The sequence below is a fragment of the Epinephelus fuscoguttatus genome, linkage group LG6, assembly GCF_011397635.1.
Source record: "Epinephelus fuscoguttatus linkage group LG6, E.fuscoguttatus.final_Chr_v1".
Classification (NCBI taxonomy): Eukaryota; Metazoa; Chordata; class Actinopteri; order Perciformes; family Serranidae; genus Epinephelus; species Epinephelus fuscoguttatus.
The window spans coordinates 25,950,703-25,967,311 of NC_064757.1; the positions used below are offsets into that span (position 1 = coordinate 25,950,703).

General features: G+C 39.6%; 1 protein-coding gene across 3 annotated transcripts in view; it reads left to right on the top strand.

The window, feature by feature from the left end:
* Positions 1-16,609, top strand: part of frmd3 (FERM domain containing 3) — an 89,768-nt gene that overhangs the window by 12,930 nt on the left and 60,229 nt on the right. For all 3 annotated transcript variants that reach the window (XM_049577900.1, XM_049577901.1, XM_049577902.1), the window contains exons 2-3: positions 13,017-13,121; positions 16,209-16,251. In XM_049577900.1, the coding sequence (XP_049433857.1) occupies positions 13,017-13,121; positions 16,209-16,251 (148 nt within the window). The remainder of the gene's footprint in view (positions 1-13,016; positions 13,122-16,208; positions 16,252-16,609) is intronic.

Here is a 16,609-nt window from a genome sequence, read left to right on the forward strand (position 1 = left end):
TAGGCAAGACGCCTGCCTCGCTGCAGACCACTGTGCGAGACAAAAAACAGTTGTTTCTTTGTGAGTATTACCTGTGTTTCCAGGAGCTTTTTAGCCACCGAATATGTTTTTTGTTGTTTTTTTTTTCGTTTTTACCAAACTCACTGTTTTTCCACTGGGAATACTGCCACAAAAAGCAGTTGGTCTTTTCCAAGACATCCCTTCATTTCCAGCTGGGTTAGTGCCACAAAAACCCAAAACATGATCTTTTCCAAACCATAACTTCACTAGCAAGGACCCTGCCACAACAATATGTTGTTTAAATGTTAAATTGTAATTCGGGAAGTGTTGACTGTTGAGGACTGGTGAATGGATGTATGTGGGGTGTGAAGGTGGAAGAGGGATCTGGGTGGATGTACTGAAGATCGGGCAGAGGGAGACTCAGTGTGGGGGTTCCGTCTCAGGCGTCTTTCCACCAGAGCTAATTTCAGGCTCCCCAGACGGTACCTAGAATGAGACGTGGGAGAGGTGTGCACCAGATTGAATAAAAAGAGATGAGGGGAGAAGGGAAGAGAGGATGAGGGAATGTTGGTAGGGAGGAGGAAGGGAGGATGATGGATGAAGGGAAGGGAAAGAGAGGGCAGGTAATCAGAGGTGTGGCTGAGGTGTGGCCCTGTTCCTGAATCTAAGCTAACAAATTAACCTCATCAAGTAGACTTTGTGCCATCCACATGTTAACCAATGTGTTGTTTAAATATAATCCACTATATAATAATAGCAGTCATTTTAATTATTATTATAGAGCACCTTTCAGATAAGAAATGCAGCACAAGTGCTTTACAGTAAGGACATTAAATGCACTGAGTGCTTTGCTTGGACTGAATGGACATAAAACAGGTCAAAAAGGCAATTCCATGTAAAAGGACTTTAAATGCAATTTTAAAACAAACAAAAAAGAGGAGGAAGAAAGGATTTTAAGGAAATAGAAAGATAATACTTGTGGAGAATGTGCATAAAAATACTTTTCTGCATCCTGGGAAACAGAAAGAGAGGAGGTCTTTATCCCAGTTCTTATCCTCCACTTTGATCCTCTGCATTGCTTTTCCCTCACCCCGCATCCACCACATTGATTTGTCTCTGTTGTATCCTGGTCAAGCCTCTGGATCGATCCATTCATTGGCTCGCTTGGGGGTTGAGTTTTGGGGTGGTAAATAGAAACTGGCTTTAGAAATATTGGCACTGTTAATAATAGGAAGACAATGTTGTCACACACGCACAAAAGCCTACTTACACACTCATCCTAATTGGCAAATAAATTGGCAAATTGGTCCACTTGAGTCTTAAATCTCTATCTCCCTGCAGAGTAGCTGCAGTGACAACAGAGGAAGGCCAAGAATTAGTGTAGCATTTGTCTTAAAGGCAGCCACTAGGCTTTTAAATTGGTTTGTGTGGAGGTAAAAAGGGGCATATCATTATTTTTAAAGTCACAGTCTCTCTGCTGTCCTTTGCTCCCTCCGTGTGCGTGCAGATAGGAGTGTGTGTCTTCTTCACACAGTGATTGCTGGAATTTAACGCTCTTTCTCCTCACAGTGTTTCAGCTCAGCCAATTAGGTATGCCGTGTCATGAAATGAGTCGATAAGGACCAGTCATAATTGAGCTGGCATGCATATTAATTAAACAACAAGCGGTGTTTAAGTGGGCCATGGCACCCAGGGTCCTAGTGCTTGACTTGTAGTGCTCACAGAGTCACTATCCGGACAAATAGTTCACCTAATGCGCATGTTTTTGTAGTGTTCAACATCTGATTTAGAACAACACTCTCATTTTAACAGATGCGCTGTTTATTTTGTTGGTAGCTTTGAGCATTTTACACATCAATGGACAATTATTTTTGGTTCAATCCAGCCCTGGTTTGTTTCTCTCATGTATTTTCATGAAACTGGAGTCACTATTCATTTTGTTTTTTTGGAAGATAAATCCATGCTGATTTGTGAAAAACCCAAACAATTGCTGAACAGCATGCTCAGTTCTGAAAGTATTTCCATAATCTTCAGAGATTCTTCTGTCCATCTGGACAAAAAGAATATTTTGTCAGTTGCATTATAATGAAAGATTTTAACCCATTTCCAAAGTTGCTAATTTATTTCCTAATCAGTACATGGTATATGTGCATAGCTTTGCCCGTGCTCAGTTTGTATGACATGGACCAAAATTCTAAATTCTGTATTTTTTATTTTCCATTATTATTTTCCATGGTTTTATATTTTCATATACAATAATGCATCTTTCTTGGTTCACTCTGAATGCTTCCTTAGTGCTGTTTTTTAACCATGGTATCTACAGGTCCTTAAAAAGAAAAGGTCTTATATGAAATTTTGGAAATATTAGGTCTTAGAAGTCAATGAATAGTCTTAAATTTGAATTTATGAGGTTTTGATTGCCACAAATATTTATTCTAATTTCAGTCAAAGTAAAAGTGTCAAAGTAAATCAAGCTCTTCTGCTTGAAAGTCCTCATTGCTGATGTTACAAATCTTTAAACCCACAACCGGATCTTACACTGTCTTTTACGTTATACTTGCACTTGACTGTTGGCAAAATGTAGATTAACCTTACTCACTCTCATTACCATATTCTTACTGAATAAAACCAGGGACTGTATAAAAAGATTCTTAAAACCTACCTCTGCATGGGACCACATACATCCTATTTATCTTAATACTTACCTGAAATACATGAATAAGAAAAAGATGATTTGTGCAAAAATCAATCCTTAAGTCGACTGAAAATTACCTTAAAATTGTCTTTAAATTTAAGTGCCTGAAACCTGTTAATGAAAACAGTCTAAAAACCCACTGTACACTACCTGCTCAGCACCAAACACCAAACAGACACAGTTAGCAACTAGCTGGAAAACATAGTGAAACATTTTGAGTCTCTAAAGACCAAAAACAGAGCAAAAAACAAGAGTGAATACTGGACTTAGTGACCATAAATGCGACTTTAAATCCAGTGTTGTACATAAACTCTACAAGAGCGTGTCATTGTATGTGCTCATATTTTTGGTGAATGAAACTCATCAGTTTGTAACTTGTGAGCTTGAACATGAGCGTTTTTCACTTTCATGATAAGTTAACGATGCTGGTTTTATGACACCCAAGGATTTACGGCACCTGGTATGCCAACTCGTGCATGGTTAGTGCTGATGGCAGTTCAGTCATGCAGCTGAAGCCAGTTCATACGGATGTTTGAAGGTTCCAGTGGAGCACGTCACATTTTTTATGCAAATTGTGCTTGTCGGGTCTTTTATAATTATTTTTTCTTATTCTATTTTATTTTATTTTTTCATTAATTTAATTTAATTTAATTAACACAGTGATGTTACACAGGTGTGACAGGTACAACACAAACAAACCAAAAAAGTGTAACACAAGGACAAAAAAACAAAATAGGGTGATGTACAAAGCTTGACGAGGTATAAATGTAAAAAACATAGCAAACCAAATAAGGATATATCTAAAGAAATAAATAATAGAAATTTTAATACTATATATTAAAAAATAAGAAATAAATATGTGATGAAAAAGAAATAATGAAAAATTAATCAAAGTAAAGTAAATAAATATTCAGCTGTTGTAGTATGAGGCTGGGGTGTGTAGGTGTATGTAGGTGGAGACATCGGTGTCACTGGCAGTGGGAGGAGGTAGTCATCAAGGTAGGAGTGTACATGTGTCTGTATGTACATGTATATGTTACAAGGGTAGATAGGTGGTGTCAATGAATGGAGCCCAAAGCTCTTTGTATTCTATTGTATTTCTATTGAAATGTAGATGACGAAGTGTAGATGATGCTCCTGGGACGTTGAGATGTTATCTCTGTCTTTCCAATTCAGCAAAACTGTCGCTTTAGTGATTGTCAGGGCGACCAGTACGAGTTGTTCATGTTTCAGTGGGGTCTTTTAAAAAAGGTCAGAAGGTCAGCCACATTAGCAATGAACTTGAAGCATCTGACCAGTCTTTGTAAATATCTGCGAGTGCCTGATGATGATGACACGATTTTATTTTATTTACCTTGTTTTTTTGTTTTTTTTTGGAGCTCTGAACTTCAATTCAAATTGTGAACAAAGAATGCGAACCAGTTCATTTTAATCTGCGTGAACTGAACTTTAAGATAGCTCCTGAACATGCACATCACTGTTCAGATGAATATGTGTCTCAGTATCTGCAGGGTGTGTAAGTAAGCAACTGTTTGCTAACAAGTTGGGCTGCCCCCAACTAAGAATTTTCCTAGTCGACCTGTAGTTGTCATTTAGGGCCATTAGTCGACTAATTGCCCACATGTTTCCGATGTTACTTTAATTATTATTATTGAGTTCAAGGTTTGAGAAAGAATAGTATCAGTAATGTTACTGATACTATTCTTTCTCAGACTTTGAACTCAGATCATCTTGGTTAATGCTGAGCTATATTACAGAGAAACACAAAACCATACTAATGAACCTTCATTAATAATATAGGCCTATATTTTATCTACAAGTGCACGTCACACACTGAGTGAGCCACCTGTTAATGACGCTGTCGGCAAAGCAGTAATGATTGTGCTAAGTGGCTAATGGGCATGTAGCTACTGACATGTTTCAGATGATACGTCATGTTTGTAGTCGACCAATGAAGATGAGTTTACATATCACCATGGGTTCGTCCTTCACCTTCTCAAAATGATCCTACACTTTGGATTTCCTGTCCAACATGTTATTAACTAGCCTGTGGAATACCCACAGGTACCAGCCCTGGAGATTAGGGGCTGTACACATGCAAAACACAAGGTCGGGCTCTGGGTGCTACTCTTGTGCCTTTTCTGTGCCAGCTTTCAAGAGCACGGCATTAGGTTGTGTCTGATGTTGCTAGGCAACCTCAACAAGCATCGTATAGCCCATTTACCTGAAATCCTGAGAGCACAGCTGATCTTCTTCCAGGTGCTGTTTATAATTGTGTAGACCTATCGTCAGTGGGACAGATGTAAAGCTCTGGGTAGCCCTGCACTAACATGATCAACTTTTCCGTATTTATCAGACTGAATATTTACAGAAGAAGGGAAAGATATCTGTCAGCTGTGATTGGTTTGTAACATGACTCCTGTCTGACTGCTGAGCGTGGCCTCTTCCTGTGTCTGTCCTTTCAAATTAAATTCCAGCATATTCCAGTCATATAGATTTTAATTTATTTTGACAAGGCGCAGCTCCTAATAGAGTTTCACTTTTTTTTCTGCAACCAAGCGACCAATCAAATCTTGCCAGCTAATGACCTTTCTGGTCGACTAACTTTTGGTCGACTATAAGGGGGTAGCCCTTCCAACAAGCTCAACTTATCACCTTTTAACATGATGATATGACGCACAAAGTGGGGTTAAGGTCAATCATGAGTTATTATGGCAGATTGTGTGCTATGAAGTTTAAAACTTATCAGCTTTTACCAAGTTTAACTGGTGTTTTTTGTGAATTTGCTTTAGATGCAGCAATAAATAATTGATTTATTGATTGCAATAAATGATTGATTGTGTGTTTTTATACTCAGTATGCTGATGGTTTCTATTTTCTGTCTCTGGTTTTTCTTTGCTTGGTGTGCGTCTGGACTTGGCTGGCTCTAAGGAGGTTGCTTTATGGAGAAAAAATGGTAGAGGATGGATAGACACACATATTTGAACTTACACGTAAAGTGCACTTTGCTTCTGCTAAACTGAATACGCTCTACACAGTTAAAGCGTGTGTGTGTGTCTGTGTGTGTTCAGGCGAGGCAGAGAGAGGAGCACTTTGCCGTCATTAGGTGAGATCATGTAGAGACAGGATGACCGGGTTAATTTTTAATGTCCAGCCCTTGGATATATAAAATATGTATTCAGCCCTTGTTGGACATGACATAGACTCTTTATATCTCTCTTCCTCTCTGCCGAGCTCATCTCAGTCAATCTTCCAATCTCTCTTTTATTCACTCCTTTTTTTAGCTACGTCTTTGCCTACTCTGTCTTTCAGCCTCTCGGCGTGTTTGGCCCTGCTTCACACTCAGTCTGGTCTTCTCTCTTGGCATCAGTCCGCCTCTCTTCTCCCCACGAGTGTCTGCCCTGAGAACCAGACAGAGGAAAGGTGTCGTTTGATGATCTGGCTAGAAACGGCTGGCAGCATGGCTGTTTTCATTCTGTTTCTTCTATTTTCTCCTCCGTGTATTTTGTGTGTGTGTGTCTCTGTCTGTTTGCTCTTCAGATTTAACAGCTTAGTAACACTGTTGTCACGGATCAGCTGAAAATCCTGAAGAGATGTAGACAGACAAACACAAACACAAACACACACACACACACACAAACTGAATTTTTATCCAACTCGCACACACACACCCCACAGGCAGGCCAGCATGGAGACACAGACGATCACAGCTACACCCACAGGGACACACACTTGATTTACAGCTTACTTGTATCACAGTGATATAACAGTAAACCTGAACCAGCCAATAGGGACACGTTGTCTCTGAGATCACTGACAGCTGATTGTTTCCGTGGTGATGTAACAAAGGTCACATGGGACATCCACCAAACCGTGCTGTTGATGATTTTGGATGCAGCGATGGGCAAGTTAAGCAACCATTCATCACACAGTGAGAAAGCAATTACATTTTGAGTAAGTGGTAATATTACTGTCCAGTTTTGTTTCTCAGCCCCAGTGGTCACTTGCAGTATTGCAACTCAAAAAGCGTTTTCATCACAGGCCACGATTATAAGAGACGTCTGAGAAACTGTTGACAGGACACCTCAAACTGTAGCAAGATCAGTTATGACTCTATTATAAATTTTTGATTCATGGAGGTTTTATATTTATAAAACTTTTTCTGAAGCCGAGAATGTGTTTTAAAAATCTGTGATGTCATCTCAACATAAAATCTGTGAGCCGAGGCTCATATGGCACCTCACCTGGCATATGCGCCAGGTGAGCGTCTCCATTGGAATGAATAGGCGCCATCTTGACATTCGGTTGTACTGATTTAGTACAAAACTGGGACTTAAAACACGAAACACCAAGAACAGCTTATCAATTCCAAATCTTTACTAAGGAGGTCAGGGGTCATACATGTGAAGGCAGTCAGCGAAGGCAGAAAAAGTCCATTGAGGGAAATCACACAAAAAGCAAAGTCCATAAAAAGTCAGAGTCAAAAACCAGGGAATCAAACATGAGGAAAAGGCTGGAGACCATGAACACACTAGGGCGACAATGACAATCCTGCAACTGAATGGGGGAAACACTGAGCTTTAAATACACAAGGTCTGATAACTAACTACACACAGGTGAGTTGAACAAGACAAACCAAAGGCAGGAAAAATCAGGAAGTAAAAGAAACACTAAATACAATGAGAAACACAATGAGAACACATTTCAAAATAAAACAGGAAGTGGTCACAAACAAGTGAACATAACATGACAGATTATCACACAGGTATCTAGTTATTATTATAAATCGATGCATCTCATATTGTGTTCACATGTAGAAATAGAAACAGACAACATTAAGAAGCAGCCAGTTTTGGAAAAATTTAATGACCGGCACCAGCTAGCTTAAAGGGACAGTTCACCACAGAATCAAACAATACATATTTTTTTCTCTTACCTTTGGTGCTATTTTTGGTGAGAGTTGCCAAGTGTTGGAGATATTGGCTGTAGAGATGTTTGCCTTCTCTTCAGTATAATGGTACTAGATGTCACTCGGCTTGAGGTGCTCAAAGTGCCAAAAAAATACATTTGAAAAACTCAACAGCAGTGTCTTTTTCCAGAAATCATCATGGTGCATCTACTGCGAGCTCATCTAGCACCACTAAGCTAGCTAATGTTACCATTAACATTTACGTCTCATGCTATCACGAGCACGAGCCTCTCCTCCATGAGTAGATGCACACTTCCTTTTGCACAGTGACACAGTTGGCAGGTGTAGTTTGGTAGATAGAAAATTCTTGCATGAAACTGCTCACAACAAGGTCTGTGGATTATTTTGAGCAGCCGGGTCATGATTTCTGGAAAAATTGTATGCTGCTGCTTGCTCATAGAACATTGGATGATGGGGTGTACATTCAAACACGCATGATCTAGGGAGCCGTTTCAACATTTTATTGCAGAAAGGGTAGTTGAACACTTGAATAGTGGCTGAGGGATGATCTTTACCATAACAAGGAATATTATATTATATTGATGGGTGGAGTGTTATAATCTTGGGGGAGACATAGCTGTTGAGTTTTTCCACACATATGTTTTTGGTGCTTTGAGCACCACAAGCTAAGTGCCATCTAAATCTATTATATTCAGGAGAAGGCAGACATCTCTTTGGCTGATATCTCCAACACTTGGTAACTGGCACCAAAAAAATCTAGACTGGAGTTACTGTGAGTTGTGTTTTCTCCTGTCACCTTTAGCCCCGAACTAGCTGACACTTTTGGCTGCAGTCTGATATCAGTCCTTCATTCACACTTCCAGTAAGTCAGCAAACAAGCCGACCCTCAAATTGTCGAGGCAGTGGAGCAAATAATTGTGCAACTGTAAATTGTATCACTTACTCATTACTGAAAATAGTAATCTCATTATTGTTGTTGCTAACTAATGGGTTACTATGGTAACTGTTATCGTGGTTGTGTCTGGCAGTAAAGATGATAGAACAACTGGGAATGGTGTTTAATGAAATATTGATATACTAACGTGTGCTGCGTAGTGTGTTTGTGTGGTTAGCCTATATGAGCTCCCTGTGTGTGTTGTGAACAGCGTACTCTATTTATTTTTAATTCCTCTTCATTGCATTGACCTGAAATAGTTGGCTGCTTTACAACAATGTGTCCTTTGTGCATTTACTGAAATAATGTTTGCTCTGCTTTGCTTGGTGTGTAACATAAATATGCTGTGTTGATGCTGTTACTGTGGACAGTCGGGCACATATGCTGTCTCTACTCACTGTGCTGTTTCTGTTTTTACTATTTCTGAGTTGCTGTGACATTTACAGGAAATATCTTGCCTTTTTTTTTCGTGGCCGTTCTGCCAACACCTACAGTATACTGCAATTACTGCACATAACAAGATTGTTTGCTGAGAAATGGAGCATTACTCACCAAGAAATTTATTTAAAAAGGTTGCCTTGGTCAGAGATTGCAGTGTTTACCAAACACAACATATGCACAGGATTTCACGTTTGTTTGCAGGGTGGATGAACTGGGTCATGTAGGGTGCTGATTTCAGGGCTTAGATGCTGTGTGCCTGGTATTAATATGCGGCGTGTATACTATTCGTACAAAGTCATTGCATGGCTGCTCTGCCTCAAAAGGAATATGTTCTTTTTATCCAACATAAAGGAGAAACAGTTGGTTTTAAGAGTTGCTGCAGCTCACTCCGAGAACAGAAAAACTGGAAAAATAAAGGCACAACCTCAGATCTCATTTCATTAGGCGGAGATCAGTTGGAAGTAAATAATATTTATTGAGGTTGGCAACTAAGACAGACTTTGACGATGAGGCTCCAGTGACTTGAAGCATCTTCATTAAACATTGAAGAGAGGACAGGAAGTCTAGACGCTGCTGGTGGTGGAGTGAAGCCAGCAGGTGGAAAATGGAAACTCTCCGTTAAATCTCCACAAACATCCTGACAATCATGGTGGTGATGGGGGAGGTGTCAGCTGAAGTGACAGAGAAAATAAGACTGAAAACAGCAGACATACTCCCAAAGCAAAAAGATTTCCAGGCTCCAGTTTACTTGAAATGTTAATTGCTCTTTTGTTGTAAATGCTGAGCTGAGTGTGGGACTGAACATACTGCACATCTGGGGTTCAAGGCCTTCAGTGTGATAAACTGCCCGTCCAGGCACAAGTGCTGGTGTGTCCGATCATTCAAATGCACAGTCAGCTGCTGTCAATCATTCACCTTATGGTGGGAATCAGCTGCAAATGTCTGCACAAAGAATCAGCAAACAAAGCTAATGACTCCAGCTAATGTTCTTAGCTTGCACGGTGAGAATGACCAGAACATACCAACCACTGCTGATGTGGCAGCTGTTTGACCGAGGAGAAAATAACAGGGATGTCATGCGCGTCTCTGCCTAATTCTTAATCAATTTCAACTCCAAATAAAATAGAAAGACGTGAGACGTTGTTAGCAGAAAACATGAAGCACTTTGAGCACATTAAAAAGTGTGTAAAATGCTTCACAGTCAACAAACACAATCAAGACAGCCGTCTCCTGCAGTTTAACGTGTATGTGGGACAAAGCAGCCATGATAAGACTTGTTACTGGAGGTGAATATGTAAAAGAAGTCATCAGTTGCCATGGAGACATGCGTTGGATTTATGGCATACTGACATTAGTGTTGATTGGTGGTTTTACATGTTTTACTGACCTGATGTGGCTAAAGAGAAATCTGTGGCTGTGTGTGTGTGTTGATGTTTACGTTCATGTGTGTCTGCAGTGGTGGGTAAATCACAACAAGGGCAAATAAACGATTTCCTGCTGAATCAATCAGTCCTGCTTAACTGAGCACAGAATCCACCTCCATCAGCAGGTTGTAGAGCAGTTACAGAACACACACACACACACACACACACACACACACACACACACACACACACACACATTGAAGACATGAGGTGATCTGTGTTGCATATAAAATGGCAAAATGGAAGTCTAAGGACTATTGAACATTTGGTCAATAGGCTAGGAAGGTGAGAATGGAAAGTGTGTTTAGACACACATGCTTATACATAAAGATTTTATGTGTGTGTGTGAGACGATAACCATGATATCAAAAGTAAGATATATTAATAATTGTAATAATAACACACATGATGATATTGTGTAAATACTGCAGCACCTGTTAAAGGTCCAGTGTGTAAGATTTAGAAGGATTTAGTGGCATCTATAGGTGAGGATTGCAGATTGCAACCAAGCAGTAACCTTGAGGCTGAGAAATGAAGGCAATGCTGAAGTGCCAAAACCTGCTGTTCACTGTGTGTCCACTAGAGGCTGACTCCAAAAAAGAGTTAAAATGCCCAACTTGACAGCAGAAATAAACATGTTTACAGCCTGTTAAAAATAGTTTTGGTTTCTATAGCTAATCTCCCCCTTCATATTAACTATACAGGGGGTGAATTTTTTCAATAACTCACCTGTTTACATTATATTGCGGCCCAAAGGTCTGCATAGTTAAGGGTGGGGCCACTTGAGTGAGGCGTTGTTCAATCTGTTAGTCAGATCCACCCCTCACTCTTCACAGCTCCACCCTCTCATCTAAATATGGTCACTTAGCATGAGTATGGACTGAAATGGTTAAAAATATGAAAGTGGGAAATAGAATATGTTAACACTGATAAAGATGTATATGTGTATACATAGATATGTGCAGAATCTTGAGAGACATGAACTTTATCATCCCATCCTATGAGTTTATTTTGGATTTTGTTTTGTAGTTTTATCACTGTTTTTTCCCCTTGTTTATGGGTAGTGTGTTATGGGTCTTGTTTGTCTTTGTTTTGTGTGTGTGTTTTATTTAATATGCCACAAATATGAAGGGGGAATGGACTTGAAACAAAATGTTGTGGCTATTGTGTGTAAAATCAATAAAAAAAAAAAAATAGATGGTCACTTCTGGCTCCAAAAAACTAAGATGGCAATGGCCAAAATGCCGAACTCCAGGCTTCAAAACACAAACCAATGGATAAAGTCACTGTAGCTACATCCATTATTATACACAGTCTATGACTGCAATCAGCTGAAACTTCTCCCGGTTAGAATTCCCTCAGTGTTAATTGTTCTGGAGTTTTTTACTGGGAGCCAATTATCTGCAGAGGTCTCCTCTTCTCCAGAAGAAATGGTCCCAGTGATTTAAAACGATAAAAACACTGAACAAAGCAGTTTCACGTTACAAATCAGTGTTTCTGCGATGCTGTTTGGCATGTCAGAGATGGGCCGCTAGCCAAGCATTCAGAAATATAAGACGTTTTTACCAAAATAAACTGTCAAAACAAGTAATAAAGAAGTTTCATGTTAAAGAATCTTTTGGGATTCTCTCATCATGGAGGGGCTGCTAACTATGGTGGCCAAGGCGAAAACACAAATGGCCCTTTCCAGAGCCAGTGTTTGGTGTGTCCGTTCTGGGCTACTGTAGGAACATGGTGGTTGTGATATCCGTGGATGAGGACTCACTCCCTATGGAGATATAAAAGATTCATTTTAAGGTAACAAAAACATTACGGTTCTCATTCCCAGGTGATTATATAGTAGAGAAAACATATTATATACCTTTTCTGCCAATATGTCCACCTAAATTCTATGCACTGAACCTTTAAATCCTTTTAGTTTCTTGTTGTTTCTCTCCCTTCCCCAACTGGTTGTCTTTCCCCTATCCATTAAGTGTAATTGCTGTTTTTGTACGATTTAGTACAGTTATGGTCACAGAGTCTTTCTCCACCTCCCTACACTCTAGATTGATAGTGTTATTTTCTTGTTTTTCAAATTTTCTAGAGATAGATATTGCTCCAGCCCAAGTGTGTGCACACGCATAGTCGCACCCTACATAGATGTGAAAGTGTTTATTTTGTGCTCAGCTACATACACTTTACAATGCCAGTGTGTCTGTATGTGATGAGTAGATATTGACCGAGGAGCAGGTGATAAATGCAGAGTGAATATTGATCTCTCTGTGTCTGCTCGGTGTTTATGAACTGCATATGGACTTTATTTACTGGCATGTTTGCAGGCTGACTCTGGAATATGACCGCAGGAGATATTGTTGCCAAGAGACATAAAAGTTGCTGACATATTTCTTTCCATTAACATGTTTTACTGTGATACAAAAACACATGCATCATGGAAATATCACCCAAGAGAGGACTGTTTACTGTGATTATGGTGCAGTGATGCAGCTGGGAGTGGGGTTTATCTTAGATGAAAGCAGCAGCTGCTGAGTGATCATAAAATAACACCCTAGATTTTAAGTTTTAATATGCTTTGTGTGTTTTATGTGTTTACAGAGAGACACCAAAGGCCAGTTCCTGTTGGACCATGTGTGTAACCACTACAACCTGCTTGAGAAAGACTACTTTGGTATTCGATATGTGGACCCAGAGAAACAGAGGGTAACTATCAAACACACATCATGCAGGACGACCAAAGGTAGTGGGGATGCAACTTACAAGTATTGTCACTATCCATCAGTCATTTTAATGACAAGAAAAACAGCAAATCTTCGCATTTAAGAAGCTGGAATCAGCAATTGTTTGGTTGATGTAACAGTAAATCGACATATTGTTCCACTCCAATGATTTTATCTCGAGGCAAGATAAGGTTGTAAAATTTTATATATTCAAGCATTTCTCAAGAAACTAAAAACTGCAGCAGCACTGAGTCAGCACGGCTAAAAAGGGATTGTTGGGTATGAATCAGGAGGCAGTCAGTGCATTGTATTACAAGTTCAAGTGACAAATAATAACAAGATCAGACTCCATATTTCAAACAGCCCACACACAGAGGAGACTAGACGCTTTGTCTCAACAGAAGCTCAGGCGGCCTCGAGCTGCATTTAAAATGCAGAATGAGAAAAATACAAACAAGCAAATATCAGCAAGAGGTGTTACGACGCAAAAGCTGCTAGTATAATAGAGTGCAGTAAAGAAAACCCACAATAGAATAAAGGCATCAGTGAAGTTGTTGGATGGATTTGGGTAAAATGTCCTGATATACAAAAGGACTTCATATTTTCAATTTGCATTTAAATTTGAGGGAGTAATTTTGAGAAAGTGGTGTACACTCAGGAGTATAGGAAGGTCGCCTCTTCTTCCTTCACCAAGAGGCCCTTGATCGAGGCCCTTATAAGAATACGTCACCCACAAAGTGATCATTTATGTATCTGTCACTCATCCTGTGTTACATGATGAAGAAAACTTTGTTATCTCACAGGCCTCCACGTTCAACAAAAAAATTCCAAAACAGAGAAAATTATTGATTAATTGGAGAAAACAGTTTTACACACAGACTGGTGAGAAGCATGTGTTTGAACAAGAGTTCAAACATGCGCTTCCCTAGTCGTGTTACTCGTATGTAGAAGTATTGGAAATAGCGAGGTTTTAGTGAGATAGGGACTGGATAAATGAGACTTGGATTATACTGCATGAGTTGTGCGAGAGTTGATGTTTTGATTTAGCTTTGCTGTTGCATGGTCCACTATGACTTCATGTCATCAGCAATTTTTGAGAAAAACTATGTTAGTGTTCTATTAGTCTCTACATAAAGACTCTACATTCAGTGAATGTAGAGTCTGTAGGCAAACCCTGGAGATCTTGCCTCCGGAAGAAGAGCGGAAGAGCCCTGGTTTCGCGTGATATTGACCAATCACGTTTGAGCTGGCTGCAGTTGTTGCCAGGTTAAACGGCCTGTGTGGTGAACTAACGAGGCGGAACATAATTGGCGTCACTGCAAACTCTGAATCCATCGCAATGGTTCAGCAGATTTACTTACATATAAAGGGAGGTCGGAAATGGAAATTCGCCTCCTCCGCCCAAATCAAACCGGAATGCCAAAAAATCGAGGGTCTGCCCCCAGAGGCTGTATCGCCGTCTGCCGGAAGTCAGATGCCAAATACAGCCGATGGGTTTCCGAGAATGGTGATGTATATACAGTTGATCATTTGAGGAGTGAAGTATTCCTTTAACCACTAAGTGACTGTTCCAGTGGCACTGCTCAGTGGCCAACAGGTCAGACTGTTGTACTGGGAAACTTCCAGAGGTAGCTTCAGGGTTAACTCTGGGTTTTCAGCACTACGAGGCTGGTTGTCTTTTTACTGGGATAAATCACCATAATAACTACTGTAATGTTGAACAGTTAACCTGCTCCAGAGCAGGTTAACTTGAGAGTATCGGATCACAGCCTGTCAGCACCCCGACCTCTGACCAATCAGATCACTGAAGAAAAAAGTATCCATCAACGAAAGTCCGGAGTGACAGTATATATACTGTTATAGGGTTAGTAGAATGATTTATTGTTTCAGAGCTCTATTTCCACTGGTTTTAAAACAGAGCTTCTAACAAACCGAGAGATTGTTTATAACACTACATAACTTTAACTTATGCAAAGTTTATTTCGGTCCGCAGTGATAGTACTGCTACTTTTACACGCTAATTCCTTCACAACAGCTCAAAATGATATGAGACACCTACATGATGAGAACTAGGAAAATATCTAATATTTTATTAGTAAAATGATTCACAGACATTATCATAAATGCCACATTTGGGTCAGATTGACCTCATCAGTCATTAATTAGGCTACTTTCCACCCGATACTTAAGTAGTAGAAAAAGTTTGGCATTACTTTAAAGTATTTTATGTGACATATTCATCATCATCATTTAACTAAATAGCAAAAAATATTCTATACTAATGTCATACTAAAGTAGGTGTAATACTATTAACACCTGCAGGTAATTTAAGTCTTGGCCAACAACGAATTTTTGGAAAGTATTTTCAATGTTCCTACATTTTAAGTTATAAGATCAGAGAGTATTGTTTTCATCCCACACCAGACATTTTACTGTCTATAAAGCAGCCTACCTTATTCACGGTTCTGATGATGTTGCTCGTGAATAAAACCCCCGCCTCTCTCACATGAACGCGCTCATGGCTGGATAGGAAAACCCAGGGCTGACTGAACTAGTTGATAACCAGCTTTGTAGTACCGGTTAGCCAGACGGCCAATGTTGAGGTTGATCAAACCAGATAACGAGAAGAAATGCTGGCGTTGCAAAAAAAACATACAGCATTGCTTCCTTGACTATGTTATGGTCCAAAGACTTAACTTTTTTTTTTTCACACATATGTTGCTCATAATTAAGGATGTTGTATGTGTTATGTATTATAAGCGCGTATGTCAAGTCCATTCAGCAGGGTCATAAGAGTCAGCCCTCCATACAGTATGTTGGTCTTTTATGGACAATCTACAAAACAAACAAACAAAAAAAGAACATTGAATGAATCATTAAAATAAATGTCATTTTCTGATGCAATTTTAAATTTGTTTTTAATGCACTGAAGTTGCCTCAATTTGCTGAGGTTAAGTAAAGTGTCATTCAATTATTCATCAAAAACGTCAAGAGGTTTTTGATTTTAAATTAAAATAGCGTCCTTATTTTAGGGTAACATTGGTCCTCTCTCTCTCCCTCTCTCTGTCAGCACTGGCTGGAGCCCAATAAGCCCGTGGTGAGGCAGATGAAGTGTAAGTGTCACTTCTGCTCTTTGTGTTTTTCTGTGTTTTGCATCAGTGTGCATGTACACAACAACGAGCTGTGTGTCTGTGTGTGGTTGTGTGTGGTTGTGTGTGTGTGTGTGTGTGTGTGTGTGTGTGTGTGTGTGTAATGATGCCTCCCTTCCCTGAGAGCTGCTTCAGTGTGAGGAGGTCAGGCTCTGCAACAAACAGACAACGCCACAGGGACTCTGACACATTCAGGGTCATGACATACAGCAGTGTAAAAGTCACTTGATATTCAAACAAACTAAAACAAAAATATGATATCAGCGTGTAGTCTACTCCTACTATTATGTGTGATTACAAAAGTGTAAATACATTTGTTTTT